This window comes from Mustela putorius, unplaced genomic scaffold (genome assembly GCF_011764305.1).
Source record: "Mustela putorius furo isolate JIRA1106 unplaced genomic scaffold, ASM1176430v1.1 tig00000083_pilon_pilon_pilon, whole genome shotgun sequence".
In the NCBI taxonomy this organism is placed as follows: domain Eukaryota; kingdom Metazoa; phylum Chordata; class Mammalia; order Carnivora; family Mustelidae; genus Mustela; species Mustela putorius.
In genome coordinates this window covers 23,802,394-23,828,326 of record NW_025421273.1, presented here as the reverse complement: position 1 = coordinate 23,828,326, position 25,933 = coordinate 23,802,394, and the positions used below count along the sequence as shown (strand labels likewise).

At 44.3% G+C, this 25,933-nt stretch overlaps 1 protein-coding gene across 1 annotated transcript; it reads right to left on the bottom strand.

Moving 5' to 3' along the window:
* Positions 1 to 755: 755 nt before the first annotated feature.
* Positions 756 to 25,933, bottom strand: LAP3 (leucine aminopeptidase 3). Its single transcript, XM_004773407.3, has 13 exons — positions 25,777 to 25,933; positions 23,376 to 23,491; positions 22,107 to 22,161; positions 21,347 to 21,452; positions 20,090 to 20,249; positions 18,585 to 18,749; positions 15,449 to 15,607; positions 11,635 to 11,759; positions 10,410 to 10,498; positions 9,327 to 9,429; positions 4,339 to 4,418; positions 1,790 to 1,899; positions 756 to 1,314 (listed from the first exon to the last, which is right to left on the bottom strand). Exons 1-13 carry the CDS (start codon positions 25,876 to 25,878, stop codon positions 1,125 to 1,127), a joined length of 1,560 nt encoding a protein of 519 aa, XP_004773464.1. The 5' UTR covers positions 25,879 to 25,933; the 3' UTR covers positions 756 to 1,124.

Sequence of the window (25,933 nt, the reverse complement as noted above, 5' to 3'; positions counted from 1 at the left end):
TCCAAATCATGGGTAATTTGTTCACCTAGATATAAAAGAAAAGAGAGCTTTGCCCTAAATCTGCACAAGTACAATTTTTTGACTGGTTGTAGTCCCAGATGGTAAGCAAATACTTTACCCATGAACAGTCTCTTTTATTGGTCTTGTTCCTTAACTCAAATACATCCCACATCCACTCAAGTCACTGAACTGACAGAAGCATTACAATGCAACAATTAAGCCAGCTGTGGAGGCAGGTTCCCTCCTGTTTAAATCCTGTTCTCCCACTTAGTAGCTTGGTGACATTTTTTTTTTATTTTTTCAGTGTTCCAAGATTCATTGTTTATGCACCACACCCAGTGCTCCATGCAATACGTGCCCTCCTTAGTATCTACCACCAGGCTCACCCATCCCCCAACTCCCTCCCTTCCAAAACCCTTAGTTTGTTTCTCAGAATCCAGTCTCTCGTGCTTTGTCTCCCCCTCCGATTTACCCCAATTCACTTTTCCTTTCCTTCCCCTAATGTCCTCCATGTTGACATTTTTGACATATTTTTACCCCTCCCTCTCTCTGGTGACTACTTTCCTCATCTGTAACATGGGGATAATAGCACCTACCTCACCAACTGATAAACTCATTGCTGAGTGCCCTAAAGTGATTATTAACATTGAGAAAATACTGTACCGTCTTACTTAGTTCACAGAACACAGCCAAAAAAGCTAGTTAGGCTACTACTGCGTCTACAGTAATACAGAATACCAGAGCCACACCAGAAAGCACAAAAAGATGATTTATTATTTCTGACAATTGCATAGTAACCTTTAATTTATTCCTAGCATCACAAATCTAAAAGACAACTTTGCTCCTCAATTAAAAACATATACTCTGAAAATTAACTAGGTAGTTTTTAAACATTTAATGATTTATAGAATATCTTAAAAATCTTTGCCAGGCTAGAGATTAGCTTTACCTTTATAAATCTCAACACAAAATGAACAAATCAAGGCAATCAATTTTTCTTTTGTTCTACATTTTTAAATACCACCCTTTGTTTCCTTTGAAAGATTTTCATCCATTCATTCAAAAATATTTTGAGGCTCAACTGCCCATTTAAGACAGAATGAGAGAATTTTAGAAGATCTGAACTAAGCACTGTTTTGACTGAACCGAAGCAAGAATTCTATCAGGGTCCTTGTGGGCCTCCCAGTCATGCCCTTCCGCAGATATGGAACCTCATCTTTGTTGGTCATCACACCTGCTATATCTAAATGTGCCCACTTAGGATGAGTCACAAATTCTTTCAGGAATGCTGCAGCTGTACATGCTCCTGCAGACCTAAAGAGAAAGACAAAAATCATTTTTTAACCCCATGTAAACGTTCACTGAACATTTCCATTAAGACTTTCTATTCTCACTAAGTAGCTTCTATGACGAGAGAGCAAAAGTCAAGTTTATGAGATTAAGAGCATAACCCAGAACCACTTTCAGAATATTTATTTTCAGACATAGCTTTAAGCAATAAAGGATCAATTATAGGTTCCTCTTTCCCATGGTAATGAATTCACCTATTTTTCATTTCTTTCCCTTATGATTTGTTTAAAATGACTTTTAGCTGTAAAAACCTGCAAAATTTTGAGCACCAGATGGAAAAACCTTGAAAATTAAAGACATTTGAAATTAGGGTTTATGAGCACTGTATCAAAAGGAAATTGGCTACACTTTCTGTGAAAGGGCATAAAATTTAAAGTGGTCATTTTGGTAACCAGTGATTGTAAAAAAAAAATGTACTTTTATAGCTCCTTTTACATACCTGTATTTTCCAATGTTATTAACATCAGCAAGTTGGCAATCTACAACTTGTCTCGTATAATGTTCAAAGAGAGGCATCCTCCAGACACGGTCCCCTGTTTCAATACTGGCCTAAAGAAGAAATAGGTATAATAGTTGGAGACTGCAAGAAGTAAGCTCTTGTTAAATTCACAGCACTAAAGTATTCAATGCTGGAAAGCAAGAACTGTTCTGACCTCTAAAACAGGAAACTATGCAACCGGGTCCAGAAACATTTCAGTTAATCGAAAGATTTACCAAAGAATTATAAACGAAACCAGGAATGTTATAAAACACCCCACAAATCTGTAGGGCATTTGCCCAAATCATCAATTCTTACGGATGTCAATTTACAGTAAGATGGTATTCAGCAGTATATTGACTTTATGGGATTGATTATGCGGAAACAGCCTTTGTGATACTTGTCAGCTCAGAGTGCTAAGGAATACATGTCTGAAACTGCATCACTGAAGACCAGAGCCCAAGACAGGGTGACCTTATGTATTCACATAATCATACACACACTCATTCACATTAATCAGTTACTGAATCTCGACAGAGCACCACCAGGTGTTGGGGCTGTAAGGGCCTACTTAGCCAGAGCGAGCCATTTTGTTGTTTATGCAGTAAACTTAGACTGAACCTGCCCCTTCCCCCCAAGAGGAAAGCGCTTAGAAACAGAACTGGTGAAATACGGCCAAATAGCCCCAATAACAGAGCACAGATATCAGGACATGTCAGGCTAGGCAAAAATAACAGAGCCCAGATATAAGGACGTGACTGGCCAGGTGGAAACGTCCAATCAGTGAAAGCGCAGGTATTACCTCCCTACCCGCCAAGGACGTATGCGGCCAGGTAGAGATGTCCAATCAAGTAAAAGTGCATGTATTACCTGCCAAGGAGTGTGAACCCCCGCCTTTTGGGCGCCAGACAAAGGCACCAATTCTAGCCAAGGTCACAGGCTGAATTAGATGACTATCATGGGGTAGAATGTAATTCAGTTGGCCACCTCTGTGTGGCCAGGCTCAACCACATGGCCTTTACTCTATAAAAGTTAGTCTGTGAGGCTGGGAGGGGTCGCCTCTTTGCAAGAGATGGCCCTGGCCGGTCAGTTTGATTCTCGATGCTTGGCACAAAATAAAGCCCTGCTTAACTTTCACTTTGTATCAGTCTCGTCCTTTTGTCTACGGACCCTTTCAGGGGCTACACAGAAATTTAATATCTGAGCCATCAGAAGGCCCAGAGTCTGGTAAAGGAAACAAATACACAGACTGTTTGAATATACTGTGGTCAGAGAGAAGACCCAAAAGTGAAAAGTCAGGAAGCAGCAACAGAAGCCGTTATTTGGAGACATGAGTAAACAGCAGCTGGATCAGCCCCAGTGTTGAAAGCAGCTGCCTCTGGGAAGGTAAGACTGTAGACTGTTGTAGACTGCTGACTGGTACTTAAATGTTCATGCACACGGAACTTTGATTTTTTTTTTTTTAAAGCTTAAATTTTAAAAAATCAGCACTGTAGGTGCTTAATAAAGAGGGACACTGAATGCATTACAGGCCAGAGGAGAGTCACCTGCCCAGCCTGCACAGAGACAACTGAGCTGAACGTCACAAGGGTTAGGCAGGAAGGGTAAATTTAGGACCATAAACTAACATCACAGATGTATTCAAGGACATTCTGGATTTGTCTCTCAGTGGCAGGTAGTAAGCTCCTGGAGGTACCAGAGGGAGCTGTCTCATTACCAGGCAGATACACAGGGTCTGGAGCTTAGGAAAGAGATGAGAGCAAGCAGCAGAGAGGTGCTAGCTGAAGCCACTGGGTTTCCCCATGAAGAAGGTGGTGGTGGGGAGGCAGGGAGAAGAGAATGTGGTCTAGGGCCGAACACCCACCAAAGGGGAAGAAGAAGGAAAAAACTGACAGAGGCGGCTAAAACAGAAATCAGTGAAGGAGCGAACCAGAGAGATGATAACAGCAGATTGGGGTGTCACCAGGAGACTGGAGTTGCAGGCTGCCTCCAGCCAGTCTAAGTAAGGCTGAGTGGGGTGGGCTGGGGAAAGCTGCAGGCAGTGGGTAAAGGAACTGGGGAGGGGATGATAGGAGCTTGCTGTTTGGAAGAGGTAGGCTAGCTATGAACAGTGTGCAGAAGGCATAGAGCATAGCAGTCAGAAGACGTCCTTATCACCACCCACAAATGGACAAGCCCTACTTAGTCACAGCCAGCATTCACTAAAGGTCATCCCTTCCTTGACAAAGTTGTTCTCATAACATTTTCTGTCGCAGAGAGTCTGCACAATGGCTTCGGTTCTGTGCATCACTTGCACATCATTCTGAGGCCACAGGAGGAGAGGAGAAACATTTTGCAACATTTATAGAGAACCCAAAGCACACTGAATAGAGTGTATTGTATTTTTAATTCAAAGGCAAATCTATGACATAAAAATCACTTTAACCCAGGGGTAATAAAACAGTAAAAATTATTATTCTACTACAACAATTCAATCATATGTCATTTTAGTCTCTACCTATTATTCCTACCTCAAATAGTCTGTTCCACAGCCAGGACGAATTGGTAAAGACCCCAGTGGCACCAGACCCCAAGGCTATGTCCATGGCACCTGCAAGACACAAGGCTTCAGGTCAGTGTTCAGTCTCTCCAGGCATGATGGGTTTCTTTGCTGCTGAAACCAAAACTTCACCCTGTAATTTGATTTTAATATCTGCTTCACTTTCAAAACTAGAGAAGCTTCAGAAATCCTTAATGTATTTAATATCTTCCTACTTTCTCAACTAGAATTCAACTTCAATTATTAAGGAAAGTGTAAAAAAGGAAACAATACCAAATATCACCAGTAACTTCATCCTCAGCATAACCATTACAAGTTTTTAGTATTTCCTTCCAGATTTTTTTCTGAACTTTTAAAAAACGTAATTAAGACCATACTGTTCATGTCCAAGTATGTGTTCTTCCTCTTATGCTTCCTCTTTTAGAAACAAATGTTACAAAGTAGTTTTAATGATCTTAAAAGTCCATCAGGTAGAAGGTATCAAAATTCACTTCCTATGGGACATTTAGGCATCTCGAATTCCTCAACATTTTTAATCACATCTGTAAATATCTGCTATTTAGATTCTCTGCCCCTTTTTCTTTTTTTGGGAAAAAAGTATTAGTATTTTATCGTAACATATTTGTTTCATCTGCATTTCCTTCTCCAACAAAGGTGCCTCTGTCGGTTAACTTCTCTTTTTACATTTATGTATGTTTTTTTTAAAGATTTTATTTATTTATTTGCGAGTAAGAGAGCATAAGAGAGAGCACAAGCAGGGGGGAGGGGCAGAGGGAGAAGGAAAAGGAAATTCCCCACTGAGCAAGGAGCCTAATGCCGGACTCAATCCCCAGGACTCTGGGATCATGACCTGAGCTGAAGGCAGTTGCTTAGCCAACTGAGCCACCCAGGCACCCCTATATTAATATACCTTTAAAAATCAAGTTAAAAATCCAGACTTTCAGGTTCTTTGCAGGCACACATTCCTGAATGTCAATCACAATTAGGTGCTGCAGCTCAGCACCTCCTCTAGTTCTGGTACCAGCTCCCAACAGTTTCCTTTGTTACTCCCCTGGCCCTGTGCAAGCTCTGGGACAGGGATCATGTTTGATTCCTAAGTATGTGCTGAGGGCCTAGCACACTGGAGCTCAGTATTTATGCAAAAGGAAAGCAAACCCCACTATCTTTCAGTAATAGGACACTCCTGGAACATCAGAGGAGACACCACAGAAGATGAAGGAAAATTTATAGTTTTCACAAGTCATGTCCAGGTTGCCTTTTTTTTTTTTTAAAGATTTTATTTATTTGACAGAGAGAATGAGTGAGAGGAAACACAAACACGGGGAGCTGAAGCAGGAGGAGTAGGGTCCCTGCTGAGCAAGGAGTCCGATGCAGGGCCTGATCCCAGGACCCCAGGATCACAACCTGAGCCGAAGGCAGACACCCAACAACTGAGCCACCCAGGCACCCCGCCAGCTTGCACCTTAATCCTTAAGTATAGCTTTGCATGGTGGCTTCTCATGCACTGCTTATTAGCATCTCCCCCAACAAAAATGGATAGTTGGAAATACAATTATATACACTGTTTTGTAGACTTTTTTTTTTAAACAATAAACAAAACTTCCCATATCCTCCCATTTCTTTGAAGTTGGCATCACTGGTTGTAGGACACGCAGTGAGTGATCCCCTAGATTTGCATGTCTGTGGGTAAATAATTTGCACACATCTCTGACTTAAGGAATACAGCAGAGAGCCATCATTTCATTCTGTTTATCTTGGCTAACCCCACCAGCCACACACACACCACAATTACACAGACTCTCCAGGGAAGGGAGCAACACGTAAGAAATCCATTCCTGTGTGTCACGAGGGCACTGAATTGTATATTTTCTCCAAAAGTCACAAAAAAATTACATTAATAGTTGGTTAATCATAAGGGATGTCAAACCATTGATCATTTAAAACAAAAAGTAGTGACCCATTTGTAAAACCCTGTGATTCTGCATGACATTTGGGCAGCTCTGTCTGTCTGGTCATCTGTTCCTCAAGGTTACTCTTCTACCTCCCAATTCTCTCTCAAGCCTATCCACATCTCCCTACTCCTAGTGCTACCATCATCATCCACAAACTGGACTGCAGTAATAATGGTCTTAAAAACCAACAACAACATAAACTACTGGGAATTTCCAAATACACATGAAGAAAACAGTATAATAAATGCAGATACCTATTAATCAGCATCAGCAATTACCAACTTCTGGGCAAACCTGTTCCTTTTTTTTTTTTTTTTTTTTTTTTTTTTTTTTTTTTTTTTTTTTTAAAGATTTTATTTATTTATTTGACACAGAGAGATCACAAGTAGGCAGAGAGGCAGGCAGAGAGAGAGGAGGAAGCAGGCTCCCTGCTGAGCAGAGAGCCTGATGCGGGTCTCGATCCCAGGACCCTGAGATCATGACCTGAGCCGAAGGCAGCGGCTTAACCCACTGAGCCACCCAGGCGCCCCCAAACCTGTTCCATCTACACCCCCTGCCTGACAGATTATTTTGGAGCCACCTGCACATACTGTAACATTTGTCTGTAACATACACTCATGCATCTACATACACACACACACACACACACACATGCATCTACAAGAGTCAACAAGCACACTGCTCACTAACTAGCTGGCCTGCCAGTCCCCTCAGGCCCTTCTCCAGGGCATTCTGCACACTACCAGCACCGGCCCTTTCTCGGCACAAACATGATCTTACTGTCCCCATTGCTTCCTGCTGCACTTAGGCTCAGGACAAACCCCAGAAACACGTCAAGGCCAAGCTGGGGTCCGGTGCCTCCTAATGCTGGCCTTGTGTACCCACCCCAGTCACACTGTGCTCTTCCCAGTCCCGTTTGCCATTATCCTCACACGCCCCTAAGTGAAAGGCGCCCTCCTCTGAGATGCTCTTCCTTCCCTCCTCCACCCAGCGATGCTTCCTCTTTCAGATCCCAGCTCAAGCAGCAGTTCTCAGCAAGATGCCCCATCTTCAAGTAAGAATGTGATATCCTCTACTAAAGCAGTAGATGTAAATATTTAATATGATCCCAGTTGAGATCAAGGCTCTAAAGCTGATTTCATTACATTCTTTAGAAAATGCTCTATTTTCTACATACAATGACAGAACTGCTACCATCACCAATTTCAGAATTACCAATAGCAGGGACCTACTTTCCGTATTCTTTTCCAAGGCCCATATGGAGCCAAAGGTGCTAACTGATCAAGTTATCAGAATTGTTATAGTCCCACAGAAGAATCAAAGCTCCAAGGAAGGTGCTGATGTCACCACTCTCTTTTGATCCTAAATCACAACCTGCATGAAGAAAATGAAAAGAGGCAGCACTACTGAATGGCTATCCCCTGAAAAAGCCACGGCTTTTTGGTATAGGCCTGCCTTTTCAAGGATAGTGGACACTGGTTTAATGTCTGCCAGGTCAGGGCCATCACCCTGTATCATCTCATCTCATCTGCACAGAAACTCCTCCTGTCAGTGAGGAATTATTATACCGTTTTTTACAGATGAGACAACTTTGGCCTTGTCCAAAATCACATGCTATTATCTTGGTTAACATGTTTATCTTCTTGGTCTTGCAAGACCAATTTAAGATCAGGGCCTCCATCTCTAAAGACTGTGTACTTCCTCCCAACATGAACCTGGGGTTGTAAAGTGTTTCTTATTCTCCCCTTTGATCACAGCAACTAGAACTCAGAAGGGGCTCTGTGGGTGTGTGGGGAACTTCAGCCAGGCCAACACCCGGGCAGTGTAAAGGCTCACCCCCCATCCTGGGGCCAACTTTCCCACCCTCAGACTAGGGGGGAAAAAACGGGAAGGGATGGGGGCTATGATTTATTTACAGAAAAGGTATACTACCACCCACCTCACCACTGCCCCCCAACCACCAGACTCAGCACCCCCAACCTCCAGCTCCCCTTTGCTAAATCGAGCAGGGAGAAAGAAGACCACAAAAATACGGTAATGCTGGCTTTAAAAAAAAAAAAAGACTCCTAGCAAATGTATGCACTCTTGTTAGAGCTCCATAAAAGGAAAAACATGAATTGATTTCTGCTATAATAAAGGCTCACATGAGCGGAGGACAAATTAAACCCAAAAGATTTTTTTTTTTAATCTGAATTTTAATCTTAAAAGAGGCAGCGACAGAAACAGAATGAACCCTGGAAAGAGAACGGTTAGATGAAAGACCACTACTATTGGCCACCTGCAGCAAAGCAATGCCTATTGTCGTCCCTCAGGAAATGAGTTCAGAACTCACAGACCCAGTGGGCTACTCGCCTTCCTTTAGCCAATGTCTGCCACACGCAGGGGGCTGAGTTAAAGAGGCTTCCTAAAAACTCCTCCAGAACTCCACTACTCTGCTAGGGTAACACGGGCATCCTAGGTACAGTGCCGCAAGGGGGGTCAGGTAACTTGCCCAGGGCTGAAGGGCTGTAAGAGGCCCAGCAGGGGACAGCGAGCTGATCTGGACATTACGCCTCACTGCCTCTGTTAAAGGAGGACCTTCCCACCCCCCCCGCCATGTTTTTGTTTATAACAAGTACAAAAAGTTCAGAAAACTGAGCTAACATCAGATACACTGCGATTAATACAAACAGCTCCTGATTTGGGGATCTATCACTAATATCTTCAGATCTGTATCAAACAGCATTCATACCACAAAACATCTCAAGTCATTTGCAGAGGGGACTCTGGATGAGCTGATGTAACCTGCTTGTTATTTTTTCAGAGTTGCAGCCTGGAATGTTTTAAAACAACAAACCTGATGTTTAAAACAGTTGACAGCTGCAGAACAATTCCCCTGGTGAAAGATATTTGAATGCAGGTGGAACAAGCCAACTTTCAGAAAAATCATGCCTTGAGTTACGGTGCACACCCTACGCCAATGAGTGTGGCTTTTTTCAAACAAAGGCAGAAAAAACACACATCTGACCTGTCAGGGTGGCGGCATTTATGATGATCTTTGGGTTAAAGGTGTGTGCATAACAAAGGGCATCAGCCAGAATAAGCCTCCCCTCAGCATCGGTGTTATCAACCTGAGAAGAGAAGGGTCAAAAGAGTTAGGGTCAGAAAACACGTGTCTACAATAGCAACACAAGATACAACACTTCAAGTTAAAAGTGAGGAAAGCGAGTGTGGCACTTGCCAGAGTACCAAAAACATACGTATACTTCAATTAGAATAGAAATCTATTTAATCTGAAGAGCAAATATTATTTAATAATCCCTGTACACAGAGCTGATGCCCAAATGCTCATGACTTTGGAAGCAGAAATAAATAGAAAATGTCCAGCCCACTGTACCAACAAGTACGCAGCAGGACCAAGGGAAAATTTCAGAATTTTCTGAAGACAGAGACTAACGAGTTTGGAAGGTTACAGTGAGGCAGCGGTCCAGCTCTCCAGGCAGGAGGAACCCTTGCAACTTCAGCAACTTTGTAAAGTTGTTTCAAGTAGGCTCCACGTGGACCCAGCATGGAGCCCAACATGGGGCTTAAATCCATGACCCTGAGATCAAGACCTGAGCTGAGATCAAGTCCCTTCTTTTAAACAGTGGCCAGGCATTAGGGGCAGTGTGTGCACGCATGCAGGTGCCCCAGCAGAAGACCCTGCAGCCACATCCCTGGGGGTGCAGAGTCCATGACTCAGGACGGTGTGCTCCACCCGAACACCAAAAGGGAAGAAGTTAATCATGCATGGCACAGGTCAAGCTCTAGAAAACTGCTCACACTCTTCCTGCCTGGCCATGCTGTGTAAGGCTTGCTGCAGATGTGTGGTAATTTGTGTGCATGGTTTACAGGAGGAAGAGTAAGATAGAGAAAATACTTTTAAAATTCCCATGAAGAAATACTTCTGACTTTGTATGAAAATTTGTATGAAAAACTCCCTGCAGTGAAGATACCACCCTCCCCTAAATGGAGCCCATGCTCCGCTTCCATTCAAGGTGTGCTTATGTGGTGACTGGAGGTTCCTCTAGGATCACCAGAATGGGCAGGGCTATGTCTGGCATTCACACACCTGTATGGTCTTCCCGTTCTTGGCTTTGACGACATCCCCAGGCTTGTTCGCTCTACCACTGGGCATATTTTCACAAAGAGGGGCCAAACCTATTGGAAAACCATATATGAAGGAACATGGAATGTGCTGGGTCCACACTCAACACCCAATGGACCCAGGCCACTGGTGGGCCGTCAGAAGTATGCCACAGTCACCCAAGTGATCAAATGTAGCATCACCAAGGACCCGACTGACATCGTGTGCACCAGTCACAGGAAATGCATGTGTTTAATGAAAGAGTCTAGCCAAATAATCCAAATTGTGGACCACCACAAGACAAGCCTGAACTCTTCAAAACTGCCAATACCAAAAAGGAAGAAAAAGGGCAGAAAACACATTTCGGATCAAAAAAACAAAAAAAACAAAAAAAAAAAAACAGGGACCTGGAAACTACATAAATGTGTGATCCTTAACTGGCTCTTAGGTTTCAAAAATAAAAACGAGTGTGTTTGTGTGTGTACACAAAATGAACATTTTTGTAGACAACTGGGAAGTCTGAATTAGATGACTGTATCAATCCCTGGGAATGATAATGGTATGGTCATTCCACAGGATGTCCTTGTTCTTAGCAGACAGACACATGCTGAAGCATTCGGGAGTGACATGGCATGTCCGCAACTTACTTTTACAAAACAAGACTAGGATACTGGCAGGGAAGGGGGAGGGTGCATGTGAGACAGACCTAACGGATGTGACACCTGGGAAGTCATTAACCAAAGCCTCCCCCCATCCCCACAGTCCTCTGAAACATGGCAAACTCCCAGCATTGTGTCTGGCATCTGGAGCTCCACGAAGAGCTGCTGCGGACTGAACGCTTTTTCTGTCTCACGCATTTTCTATACATTGTGCCTCATAATCAGCCACAGCCCCTATGAGACAATCATTGCATATGCCAGCAATGCCCTTCCACCCTGACGACTGAGCATTTTTCACTGGAGTAAATCACAGACTTGACATTATGTGCCCCTGCCTGCTAAATGCTTTTTGCAGATGTACCAAAAAATCAATTCTAGCTACAGCCCGTGACTGCAAAACACATTTAACTCAATCAGTTCAGACAAGACAACACTTAGCTCAACAGCTTCTGCTTGATGAAAACCATTTCTTGGTCTTTTCAGGTTAGAGGAAACCATGTCTGCTGTCTGTTCTGTCAGACTCCCCAGGGCACCCCCTTTTGCCCCCTCACCTATGATGTTAATGGGCAGGTTCAGCTTGGCAGCAGACACGATGGCCGAACAGATTGTGGCAGCTCCTCCCATGTCTGCCCTCATGAGGTCCATATTTGCAGAGGCCTTGATGGAGATGCCACCACTGTAGGAGAAAAGGACAGTGTGCAACATCAGTGGCAACAAAGAGGACCCAAATCACTTCCTTAAGAGTGAATATATAAACAGAGGCACTATCTCCTTTGCAAAGAAAATTCAAATTTCTGAATTGAGAATCCAAATGATTTCAACATTTTAAAAGAAGATATTGCAAACTTTGCAAAAATATAAATGGGTCTCTTAGCTCATTTAATTCTTTTTGAATGAAATGTAAGTCGTGTCAGTGGAAATATTACTATATCATGCGATCTGCGCTGCTCAAATCCCATCTCTGTATTTGCCCATTAACTCCTAACACCCACACAGACTTGTTTTTTCAGCAAATTTTATGAATTGATCAACTTATTGAACCTGAGGGTCAAGAACTGTTAGGAAAGCAAAGCCAACAAATTCAGAAAACTGGAAGGATCTCCTTCAAGCTATGCGACAGAGGGACACCCCTAAGGTGTGTTTCATCCTGCTGATGACAAAATACAACCTGAATCAGGCAGACGCACAACGAAGATGCTCACCCAGGGGCGCCCGGGTGGCTCAGTTGGTTAGACATCTGCCTTCAGCTCAGGTCATGATCCCACGGTCAAGTCCCCCACCAGGCTCCCTGCTCAGCGAGGAGCCTACTTCTCCCTCTCTCCCCCTGTACCCCTGCTCATGCTCTAACACTCTCTCTCAAATAAATAACTTCTTTAAAAAAAAGAATGAACAAAAGAAAAAACATGCTCACCCAAAGCCTTAAAGACAATGCTCAAATGTGGGGTTTCAGTTTTAGCAAAAACCCAAACTACTCCCCCAAACAGGTTTAACTACGTAGTGACTTCCCTGCTTCCAGTCTACAAGAGTGTAGAAACTTGCTTCAGGGGCTGGGCTTGGGGCCCAGGCTCCAGCTGTTGGGTTCTGAGACCTGCTGCCAACCTGCCCTTGTGAGTCCAGAGTCTACTCCCTGCACGGAGGTCTGCTTTCCTTAGAGATCAAGTCCTAATTCTCATTCACCTCAGAAGCACCTGATAATGGGATGGCTGTCAATTACACCTAAAATTAAAGATGATCCACTGGCTCAGAATAAGGAAAGAAACACACTCTTGGTTCAAGAAGTCCACAGAGAATCCCAAGGTGGCGGGGGAGCAGGGAACACACCAGTACATGAGGTCGTTCTGTCTACTCACTCTTACTCTCCATGAGCAGGACTATGCATAGTTCAAAGTAACCGCCAATCAAAAAGCAGCAGTTATCACTGCGCACCTTTTAGATCCCTCTCAAATCCATCCGTTTTTCTTCTATTGCATCCATCCTGGTGAGGCCACCATCATGTCACTGGGGTGTTTGCCATGGCTGCTGTAAATCAGGTCTCCCTGTATCAGTCTTACCCCCCTCATTTTATTCCTCACAGAACTACCTTTTTTACCAAAATAAAAAATACCTACCTCAACAAACATCCTGGTAGCCTTTGTGTGTGTGTGCGCGCGTGTGTGTGTGCGCGCATGTATGTGCATGTAAAAAATTGTAAGCTAATTCTAAAACTGGTATGTAAATGCAAAGGATGCAGCTAATGTACTTTTGAAAAAAAAAAAAACCAGCAAAGCTGGAGAACCCATATATCACTATGTATCAAGACAAAGCTGTACTCACTAGATACTTGGTCGCAAGGTCCTGGGGGAAGGACAGAGAGGCCAGAGTTAGGCCCACAATAATATGGCCAACTGATTTAACAATGGTGCAAGGTAGTTTAACGGAGAAAGGATAGTCTTTTAAACAAAGTTTTGCAACAAATACACATCCATATGGAAAGAACAAAAAGAAAACCACAAGTTTTCGACAGCATGCACAAAAAATCAAAATGGATCATAGCTTTCAATGTTAAAACCCTAACACTTACAGAAGAAACAGGCTTTCCTTAGCTAGAAACCCTTCAGTTACTTCAATTATTCTTAGAGCAAAGTCCAAAATGCAACTGGGCCCAGAACCACCCAGCTCTGCCCACCTCTCCAGCGACTGTGTGCTTCCTTCCCTGCTACACTCTGCTGGAGCCACTCTCCCATCCCTCAGGGCCCGGAGCTCCCTCGTCCTTCCCACCCTGCAGCCTCCACCAGGCTCTTCCCTGCCCTACTCCCTGCTGCACTAACTCCTCCTACCATTCCCACCTTTTTTTTTTTTTCTTTAAAGATTTTATTTATTTATTTGTCAGAGAGAGAGAGAACACAAGAAGGCAGAGCAACAGGCAGAGGGAGAAGAAGGCTCGACTCCAGGACCCTGGGATCACGCCCTGAGCTGAAGGCAGCTGCTTAACCGACTAAGCCACCCAGGCACCCCTACCATTCCCATCTTCAGCTAAACCTGTAACTCCTTTAAGGAAGCTTTCTCTAAACCCAAAGACTACGTCAGGTTTCCTTGCTAAATTACTCTCATAGCACAAATTCAAGTATGGATTTGTATTAACCATAAGTTTCATACTGAGTATTAATGCTCCATCAAGATATTAGCTCCAGACAGCATGAAATCTTCACAATTAGCAAGACAATTAAAAACAGCATAACTTTCACTCTAATTTTTATTTGCTATTATGCTTTATGACAGACACGTAAGTCTTATGTCCATGATTGCCTACGGATGTAACTTAAAAATCAATATGCATAATGTGAACAATATGAGCTTGAATCTTTTAGTGATGAGCTACAGAATGTTTGGAGACCAATGCTTTGAAAGAGAGAAGGTGGACCGGCTAACATAAGGAAGACATTGTTGGCCTCCGCTTGCCCGGGCTGGGTCTCACGGCACCTGCAAGCATTCCTGGGAGGACCGCATTCATTCACATTTCAGGCACAGCATCTGAATGGGTGCACACGTGTACTGGGGACACCCAGATTTTATGGATCCATACAAGCATTTTCCAAAGTAGTTTCCATAGACCATGAGTCCCAAGAGAACTAAATTCCCTCCAAAAGGATGCCTAGAAAACACTATCTTCTGTGCCCTGAGAAGTCCTGTAGTTCAAAAACAAACAAAAAAACCCCACAACAAATAGCTCAGGTGTTTTATCTACTTTAGTTTTTGCCCAAGTAATCCTTTTTAACCTTCGTGCTTAATTAGCAGCCCGTGCCTCCCATGGGAAATATGGACCTACACCACCTCCTCCACCTCAGCTTCTCCTAGTTTGGAATAACCAGTTCCCAATTCTAAAAAATACTTATGGTTCAATAAGATTAATGGGAGCTAGACTAGTCGGCTAAAGCAAGCAATCTGAAGCAAGCAAAGGGGCAATGCCATGATCCAAACAGCTGTCTCCCATTATTCCCATGAAGGAGCTTTAATATCCACACAAGAAAATCAAAGCCTACGGTGGAAAGATCTTAAGTCATTTTCAAGACAAACATGAGTTTGACATCCGACTCTATGAATGAGTGATGGGGCTCTGAGCAAATTACTGCACCTCTCCAAGCCATGCTTTCCTCACCTGTAGAAGGTCTGCCTAACTCCTAGGAGTAAGATCAAGGATCACACATGTAAGATGCCTAACAGACTCTCTGAGACACAATAAGCATTTTACAAATGGTAGCTTAATATATTTAAAGTAACATATAAGCCTGGACCAGACACCACGCTTGTGAAGCAAACTTTAAATAAACGATACAAGTACATACAGCGCATTCACCAAATGCAAAGCACAGAGACATAAAGAAGTACCTGTCAAAGGTAATTCCCTTCCCAACGAACACCAGGGGTGCTTCGCTTGCATTGGGGCTGCCTTTGTAGTGAATTTCCAAGAAGACAGGAGGCTCATCAGATCCTTTGGCCACACTCAGGAATGATCCCATTTCCTGTTCCTCAATCCAAGATTTGGGTCTATAGGGCGGAAAAAGAGAAAAGTCAACATGTTTGCTTATCTCTACTTCAAAATAACTTAGAAATTCTTATGTAAAACTCTTAAAATGTATACACGTGTTAATGCTTCAATTATCATATCCTACTTGCTTTCTGTATATTCTTGGGCCACTTGATTCTGAGCCTGTTTTCTCACCTAAAAAATGAGGCTGAGGCACCTGGGTGGCTCAGTGGGTTAAGCCTCTGCCTTCCGCTCAGGTCATGACCCCAGAGTCCTGGGATTGAGTCCCATGTCTAGCTCCCAGCTCAGCGGGGAGCCTGCTTTTCCCTCTCCTCACTGCTTGTGCTCTCTTGGTATCTCTCCCCCCTGCTCTCTCAAATAAATAAAATCTTAAAACAAAACAAAAAAAACAAACAACCCAAAAAACGACGTCAATGATAGATCTGTCAAGACAAGTCACCGAATTACCAAGAGAATTCACCTATAACGTACAATACAATGTGAGTAACAATACAGAGTCAGTAAGTATTTATTGCTTGATTTGTTCCCCCTAATCTACTGATCTCTATCTAAAGATTTCATGTAAGATAAAGTTAGCAAAGCTTTGAGACCATTAAGGATGCAGTTTCTGGGTGCAGTGCTTTATTTTTTGTATTTCTAAAAATGATTCCAAAAACCAACCGATAAAAACAAACAAAAACAAAATCCAACAAAGCTATAGTCCAATGACTGGACTAAAGCATCACAATTCTTTGCGGTTTCGGAGTTGCTGGAATTTGACCTTTTCAACAGTGTCACACTACTTCTCATGGCTTCAACTGCAGTCTGATGTCTGCTTGAAGTGGGAAAACCAGTAATTACTTAACAAACACAGGATCACCAGGGGTGATCCCAATGGGACAGCGTGTAATGCTACCCAGAAAACAGATGCCATATCACAATTCCTGGCAGGTGAGGGGTACAAAGATCTTTGTATTGAATTCTGGCCACAAGAACTAGGCCAGGAGAGAAATCCTACACTCCCAACAGGCAAAGCAGGAAAACACCACACCAAGGAGTGCTCCTCCTACACTTGCCCATCCATTTGTTGCAACTATTAAACGTGAAAGGTATATATATGTATGCTCTTATCCCTGTGTTAAGCCACAAATATTACTTCAGAGAGGAAAGAACATAAAAACAGAAGGGATGACAATGAAAACACCACTTCAAAAGCAGCAAGGTTGTATAACGTGGGTATTTTAACCAGAAACTCCCAGTACTTGACGTACTTTATGAAAGCCCTGGTCTTCTGGAAGTCCCGTCTATACTTCTCTGACTTAGAGCCACCTACACTAGAGCAGGTTTGGTGTTTAACAGTTTAACAGTTAACAGTTTCTCTGTTTAATGGGTTAAACCCTGCCTGCATGACCTGCCTCATCCCTGCCTGAACCTTCCCTTGGCTGGCTCACAAGCCCTGGCAGTTTCCCAAGGGGCCACCGCACACGAGCTTCTACATCTGAAATGCCCAGACCAACTCTCTCTCCATCTGCTAACCTCTGTGCAATCTTCCAGACTCTGCTTAGGCCCCATTTTCATTGGCAAGCCTTTCTGGCTCTCCCAGAACCCTCCTAGACTAGGATCCTCTGCATACCCTCTTTCCCTGCCTATTCCTGCTTATAAGCTCTTCCTTTCTTTGAGGGCAAAGACCACCATCCCCAACCTTTATAAGCCAAACACACAGGCACACACAGGAAGTGCCCTCACGGGTGTGTAACCACACAGTCACGTTTGCTAACATAAAACAGCTCTGGTGTCTCCTCAAATAAGAACAGTCTTTGCCAAAACACCTTTATAGAGACTAAAGCTTACCACAGGTTAAATATGGGCCAGCACTTCCAAAAATGTCATCAAGCTCTAAGTCCTTTGTTTTCTATAGATTACACATTTTTATTCACTCTGTCTAGACCACAGGGATTTTCCTGAGAAGTGTGAACTGTGGTCACAATTAAGCACTAAAGAAGCCTTTTAAGTGCAAGCTCCCTTGAGATACAACACTGGACATAAAGAACTATTTAGGTAAAGCAAGTATCTGTTGATACTTTTTAATCCTAAATCCCCCAATGCTCAGACCTGGTTTGCATTTAGGGTTATGGGGAGATCACCAGAGGATAAAGGGAATGGAGGGGCAGGCATTTACATCCCCCAGCCCAGCTGCTGACAACGACCACTCAGGCCTGCTGGGGAACACCAGCTCTGGTAATGAATCTGGGAGTCTACAAGACATAGATTCTCATTTCATACCAACTTATGAATGTTGTGTTCTTTATTTCTGTCAGAAAGAGAAAAAACAGAAGGAGCTCACCCAAAGGAAACATGATACATAAATTCCTCAACAAACAAAACAGTTACCATTTGATCCAACAATTCAATTTCTAAGTACACACACAAGAGACACCAGAGTATGTTCACACAAAAAACGTACACTAACAATCACAGCCCCATTACTCAAAGTATCCAATAGGTAGAAACAACCTAACGTATATCAACTGATGACTGCAAGCTGGGGGGGGCGGTGGTGTGAGGGAGAAGACAAACAAAGAGTGCCTGATAATGGGTACAAAGTTGTTTTGGGGATAATGAAAACGTTCTAAAATTGATTGAAGTAATGGTAGCACAACTCTGTGAATACAGTAAAAATCGATAAGCGGCCCCCTTTACATGGTATGTATACTGTATGCTTTGTGAATTGTATTTCAAGAAAGCTGTTACAAACACACACACACACACACACACACACACAAACACACAGTATATACTGTGAAGTCAAGGTGCTCGTTCAAAGGCATGAAAAGAACCTCAAATTGAGCCCTTAACCTAGGTTGTCTGTGGCTGCGAGTGGGTCACCTTATCTCCCTGGTCTTGAGTCACTCCTCTGAATACTGAGGGTGCTGGACTTTTAGGAACTCCAACACTCCTACTGAAACACCCTGAGTCTATGATAGGACCCTTCATTACCTGATGTGGACCTCTGTTTTACTACTAGCACTTTTGAGATTCTTCTCAATAATTTCAGCAAATTTAGTTGGCGTCATCTCATTGGCTGGAGTCTCCATCAAGTGGCGTGCCAAGTTCTGCCCAGAAGCAAAGAGGACACCCTTCTGCCAGGCCTCCTGGTCCCCACTGGTGGAAGAAAGCACAAGATCACTGTCAGACAACCTCTCAAGATACTGTGTTGCAGCTAGGAGGGCTCTTACCCTACGAAAACAAAAGGGGAAGACCCCAAGTGCAAAATGGACACACGGGACCTGGATCTTTCTCTGCTTGACTCAGGGTAACAGGTCCCAAGAGCTAGAAAACAGGGCCCTAGCTGAGCCAAGTTAGAGGAGGCAAGCATTTCACATTTCATGTGCATGAAAACGGGTAGACGGATGGGTCTCCAAAGTCCTAACTCTAACACACAAACCCAAGGAAGAGGTTTCCATCGCTCCAACAGCCCACTGTGTCCTCCTTCACTGCAGCAGGGATGAGGCAGCCCCCAGTGCTTGTATGGAGCAAGCACACTCAACAGTCCCGATGTGAAAGTGAAGGCCTTTCTGCCTTCTTTTTGCCCAGGTCAGGGCTCTGAACACAAGTCCACCAAAGGGCAAGGACCAGCTTGCAAAGATAAGATACAGGCATGCGTGTCATGATCTCGGCTCTTCTTAGGCACAACAGGAATAATTTGCCATGTGTTCCACACTTAACAGTGTCTTTCAATCATAAAAGCCCTATGACATTGGCATTACAGCTCTACTAACAAATGAAGAAAGTGAAAGAGAGATTTTGGTCTCTTTGCTGAGGTTACCCAGATAGCAAGTAGGAGAGCCAGGATTCAAAGCCAGGCTGAATGGTAGCAGAGCTATCATTTCAAACCACCCCCTCATAGATGCCAAACCCCAGGCTGTATCAAGACCCCACTGTCCTCACAGCACCATCTCCTGAAGGTCCCACCTCTGTCTATCCCTGACGGCAGAGGCTTTATCTCCTAGAACCCAGGACAGATAGGGCTGCAATGTAGTAGGTACTCAGTAAGGCTGCTGAAAAATGACTCTCCCCACAAGACCATGAGGGAAAGGACCCTAAGAGCCCTCTATCTGTGTAACCTGGCATCTGACACAGTGCCAGCAGATGCTGGCTAAATGGAAATTATTCACAACAACACTTGCTGGGACCTGTCACCTCATTCCTCCCTCTTCAGAGAGCTGACTTGGTTTGGCTTCCCTGTAACCAGCAAGCATGGAAGAGCCTAGGAAGCCATGGGCTGAAACCTGCACCTGGCGAAAGCCAGGAGCAGAGCTGTAGAGCTGTAATGCCAAATGTTTTACAAATGTCACCACACTTATAAAACAGCTGAGGTGATAAGAGCAGTCCCAGACAAGCTGTGTGATGTGCCCACAGTGAGAAGCAGGCAGCTCCTAACCAAACGCCCCACTATCTGAATGTCAGGAAATGCAAGCCTGATCTTAGTTTTGTTCCAGCACCTTCCATGGAGCTTCGCAGATACAACAACCTTCTTCTTCTGCTTTAGGTCATCATACTCGTAGAGACCAAGCACTGCTCCTTCCGCAGCCGCCTGGGCATCTCCACAGGGATCCACCTCCACAGAAGAGATTTCCAGGTCTTGAACCTGCCTGCACCCCGCTTCAGAAGGACAGAGAAAAACCAGAAAAAATGGAGTCAGTCAGAGGCAACCCAATAGTGGAAGGCAGAGGCATGGTTGTAGGCTGAGAAAACAAGAGATCTGGGGTTCCGATCCCATTGGCACTTGACCTCTCTGAGCGTCCTTCTGTGAAGTGAGCCTGTGTCCACACAGGTAGTGGGAGGACAGACTCACAGATAAAAGGGCTGGCCCGGCCCCTTGTAGAACGGGCCCTCAGAAGCAGCTGCTATTACTGTACAACTTCTGAAACACCAGAATTTCCTGACAAAGCTTTCCAGTCACCTAGAGCTGGCCAGATTAAAAATGGGAGAGGAATGATGACACTGAAATTATATCCACAGAACTGAGTAAAGTCCATTAGTAACAAAGCATTTTATGAAGATCAGGTCAGCAAAAAAAAATCCCAAATAAAAGTTATCAATGAATCACTCAACATGAACTTTGAAAGCAGATTTAACAAGGAGAGATGCTATCCACGGGGCCAAAGATCAATCAAGCTAATGATCACTGCCTCAGCAATGTCTCTCAAAGCATCTCTGACTAGTCTCTGGGTAAAGGCCTCATTCTGCTGCTCAGCCCCTAAGTGACTCAGTGGCATCTACCTCAACGTGTAAACCATGCACGTGGCAAACTGGGACAGATACCTACCTCCGATAATGAGTAAGAAACAAGCACCCCACACTCTGCCCCCATTTCCTTTAATTTTAAGTAAGAGGATTTTACATCATTTAAGCCAAGCAACACCAGGTTTGTATTATAAAAGGGAAAAAAATCCACCATCTGGTAAAAGAGAGCTCTAAGGTCAATAATGCATGAGGCAGTAAGTAAATGGTCGCAAAACCTCCAAACACAAGCTACAGAAATATCAAAATTAAAATTTCAAAAGCTGACCTTCAGTATCTACGTTAAGGCCAGGCATATATGTAAGGGAAACTGAGCATTTGCTCAGGTGAGTGTTTTCTCTGAATGTGGTGGAAGGTAATGACGGATTTAAGCACCAAGCGAGCGGAAAGAGACCATCTTAAAGAGGACATCCTCAAGCCTCTCCATCAACCTTGAACTTCGAAAGTGCAATCACCTGCAACAGCGACTCTGATGTTTTCTTTGCCTTCATGCCAGTTTTCCTGGTCATCGACTCCAGCTGCCTTTCTGCCGAGGCCGACCACCACCACGCTGGGGAAGTCCTGTTCAGCACACGCACAAGATCAACCCCTTCATGTCCTTACAACATCCATTTCCAGTGGGGAAGGGTCTGGGAGCTCCCACACAATTACCTTCACCTCCTCATAGAAACCGCCCCATGAAATTTGGTTATTCTGTTCTATGTTACCCTGTATTCTTGGTAAAACTGTACCATTTGCCTGTTTAGATATGTATGTATGTATGTATTCATTTGACAGACAGCGATCACAAGTAGGCAGAGAGACGGGAAAGCAGGCTCCCTGCTGAGTAGACAGCCCAATGCGGGACTCCATCCCAAGACCCTGGGATCATGACCTGAGCCAAAGGCAGAGGCTTTAACCCACTGAGCCACCCAGGTGCCCCCCATTTGTGTGTTTAAAAGGTAGAGTAAGGATAATCTTGCAAATAATTCTATGTAAGCCTGTGCCACAACTATGGAAACTGAACAAAGAAAGCTCACAGACTGCAACGCAATGATTCTTAACAGCCAACTGTCTCTTCACAATCTTAAGTAATATTTGTGGCTTAACACAGAGATAAAAGCATACACACAATCAAATACCAAATTTTCTGAATGACTGTGTAGTCACAATACTTGGCAGTCAGGAGGGGCTCACCAAGGCTTTGCCAAATAAAAATTTATCCTGATCTCTTACCTCATGAAGACCATAAAAGGTTCGGGTTTTGCCTGCTTTCAGAGGAGGTCCAGATCTAAAACAAGAGGAAATTTTTGTTTTAAAAACTAGTTGTCTCTGCTCCTTTGGAAAGTGACATATATATACCTTTCACATTATTACAATACTCTGCTGCTTCTGTGAATTTGCTGCTTTTATGTTTTCATCAAAATACAGATTTTTCAGATGCAGCACTTCTAATTCTAACTCAAAAATCATTTAGGAAACTTCCACATGGGATTTAGTACATACTTCTTTGAAAACAACTACAGAAAGCAATGCCTTGGTTGGGTAATGGGTGGCTACAGAGGGGGGACAGAGCACTGGATGAAAGCTAGCTCCGAATCTCCCATCCTTCGTAACAGCCAAGCTGACAGCAGTGTTCAGCAGACAGGCTCTTGGGGTGCGTGGGGGGTTTTGTACAGATGGGATAATGGGCAATTTCCAAACAAAGCAGATGGCAAAGATTATAGCCAAAAGACTGGATGCCCTGATGCCACAGCTGACAGTTATCTGTAGGAAGGCCAGGCTGTACTGTCCTCTAACAGTGGATTTTGGATTAATGAATTAATTACCGTCTATTGGTGAAGGACTGGGAATTGAGAAGGAATGCAAATTCTGTTACTCCGGTATTAGACAATTACTGCAATTATTAGACTGTATTCCAACAGGTTATCTATAATCCAAATAATAGATACTTGCAGTGGCTTTATGCTGACACTTCCCTTTCTGCCAAATGTGGCCAACAGCTCAGAAGGTGCTGGAAAGTCCAATTTTTCTGTACTTCCTCTAAATTATAGCTAATCTGAGTACTCTCAGTAGCAGGCCTCACCCAGATTTACTGAATTAGAATCTGTAGTCTAACTATACCCTCAAGGGATTCACTTGGAGACTCTGAAACTCAAGGCACACCAAGAATGGAGCTGTACCATAAACTGTTTTGAGCTCTAGTCTAGGGACTAGGATGAGTGTGAGATGAGGATATTTGGTACTTCCCAGATCTTTCTGGGTCAGTCTCTCACAATCTGTTTCTGATTTGAAGTGGCCTGACTTCCCAGAACTGCAGACTCACCCCTACTGAAAGGCAAAGTACCAAAGTGCATTCCAGGGGCAAATACTTTCACTTCCACTGAGAAGATAATGGCCAACTGACTTCCGTTCATTTTTACGTACTAACAATAAAGCATTGAAAAAAATTCTCTTTCGATTTCAGGGCATTTTAAAACCTGGAGCCCATAGGTGAATACTTACATGTTCAAAATTTCTCTCAACTTTCCAGACACCAATTTATCGAAATTCTCTCCTGCACTAGTAAACTGTGGCACATCATCTTCTTTGTCTTTACTATAAATTCCTAAAACAAGACCCTGAGAAAGAATAAACAAGAAAAAATAAGTATAATTAGAGATCGCCAGGAGACTCAGAGTTCCCCACGTACCAGAAGAAGCAAATAATTCCACCCAAACTGTGTTCCCCTCAAGGACAAAGCCAAAAAAGAAGTAAGTGCTGGGCAGTCAGCTACACTTACATCCTGCCTAAATGTTCCTGCCAAAGCAAGACTCCCAAGTAGTACCTGTCCTGGGTCTTCAAGGTGCATCCCAAGAAAGGGCTTTCTTTCACAGCATAAAGGGTTTCCTTTACTTCCAAACAAAGAAGGGCAGAAAGGTGTTTTGTTTAAGAAAACAAGTCTGTTTTTAACCAAGTTAGACCACAAGGGGATTCAGAACATGCCACCCCAAAATATGCCACTTCTTACCTAAAAGCAGGTGAAAAAATTGCCTGTAAGAAAGGTGCTCTCCCTGAACTAAGAGAACATTCTTATCCCCAGAGACTGGGAGTCAGCACCAAAATGGACCCACACAAACAAACCTACTAAAATAACCCTTGTCTTCCATTAATCTCCCCTCTCCATACTTCAGTCACTGTCACAAAATTTCCTGCCCCAGCCCAAGCCCCTCTGTCTCGTCACATCCCAACAATTGCTCATTCTCTGTTTAAAATGGTAATACAGGCTGTCAGGCCTCGAGGCTTATGGGTCTTCATTCTCCTTTCGAAGATTCCCACGTCCACGTAAAAATATCAAACAAATTTTGTACACTTTTCCCTGCTAACCTGTCATACATCCCTTTAATTCCCAGGTCCAGCCACAGAAGCCTGCTGAGTGGAAGGAAGTTTTCCCTTCCCTACAATCTCCAAATGCAAATCTCAGGTATTCTGGGATGCCACCACAGTTAAGCCAATGGCTGCACTTGCCAATACAAATATGCACTCTGGCCGATTCCTAGACTGAGAGAAGGATGCATCTTCACAGAGAGGCAGCAGGGGCAGTAGAGCCCTGGGCCCAGCATTTAGCAGCTTATCGTGTCACGCCTCAAACAACTGAAAGAAGGAAGTCAACCTGGGAATCACTATTTGTCTTTGCAGAGCAATCTTTAACTTTAAAATGTTTTCTGCCTTACAGAAACGCTGTGAGGTGGAAAGAACACGTACTCTTCTTCCCACAGACCAAGAGAGAGAAGAAACCTGGCCCATGTCCACGAGAACTGAGCAAAAATCTTGATTCCTTCTCTGACAATCTCACCACCTTTCCACAAAATCACACTGGTACTTGGAGCAAACTGTTCTTTCTCTTCTTCATCAAAAAGATAACTCTTCTTTGGTGTAAATTTTCCAGATTCTCATTTTCCTAAGATTGCCCATTGCCCAGAATTCGGTGGAACCAAGTGGGGAACTAAGGACACAGGACCCAGCTGTCACCTGGAAAGGATGTTGCACAGTACTGGAAAGAACACAGGACAAGGCAACTGGTCCCCCTGCCACCTGCGGCACCGCTGGAGGCCTGAGCTCAGTCTCTATCTAGAATATTCCTTGCCAGACAAAGCCATTTTCTTCTGGTCGGTCCTTAAGCATGATACCCAAGCTGTGGCTTCTTCCACAGAACCATTCAACTTTCCAGATCCTCCACATCCCAATAGGGACCTTCATAATTTTTTTTTACTTCAATTAGATGGAAAACGCTTTTCTCCTGCAAGACGCTCTCCTAATTTCAAAAAGATATGGGTCCCTGTGCAAAGCCCTTTCCCCTAGAGAGACGCTATTTTTCCTCTAGAAACTCGGGCAATTAATTTAGTCCCGGAGGAGCTGTTGTCCTGGCCTTCCACTTCAAGGGAGACTTGGGGGGGGGGTGAGTGGAGCCCGAGACCTGCCGCCTCTGGGACCTTAGAGGACGCTGCACCTCACCATACGCGGGCTCTGTCCTAGCTACGGTGGCAACACCACCGGCACTGTCCTTTCCTGGGGCACAGCGCGGGCTAAACAAAACAAGGACTCAGGACACGGCACAGAGTGCGAGCTCAGAACACGGTGGCCGCAGGTATCACTCTCTCTCGGCCGGAGTTCGGAACCTAGCACTCTCCGCCGCTCCGCACCCCCCCCCCCCACCAAGCAAAGGATGGAAGAACGGACACCCTCCGCAAGCAGCTTGGGGGATGGGCAGCCCAACGCCACCTGCCCGGGCGAAAGCCCAGCTCGGCAATGCCAGGGAACTTTCGAGCCGGGTTTTCGAACTTGGCGCAGAAGCCAGACACCGCGATCTCGACCACCCCTCGAAGCTCCGGTCGCCCGGAGCGGGGCTCCCGTGACGGCCTCTCACCTTCGTCATGTCTGCGGCGGCGAGACCCCGTGCCCAGAAATGCTTCACGCCCAGACGTCGGAGGACGACTCGCCCAGCAGCCGGAAGGGGCAGCAAGAACATCTTCCCAGCTCAGCCCCAGCGCCTCCCTCCAGCGAGCACGTGGTGATTTGGGAGG

What these genes read in the sequence shown, in the direction of transcription:
- LAP3 (XM_004773407.3), bottom strand. Translation starts at nt 25,878, where the DNA reads ATGTTCTTGCTGCCCCTTCCGGCTGCTGGGCGAGTCGTCCTCCGACGT. An exon ending in AGAACGGGAAGACCATACAG is followed by an intron (nt 9,430 to 10,409) that starts GTGTGTGAATGC and finishes TTCTCTTCTCAG; the next exon opens with GTTGATAACACCGATGCTGA. An exon ending in AATAACATTGGAAAATACAG is followed by an intron (nt 1,315 to 1,789) that starts GTATGTAAAAGG and finishes CTTTCTCTTTAG; the next exon opens with GTCTGCAGGAGCATGTACAG.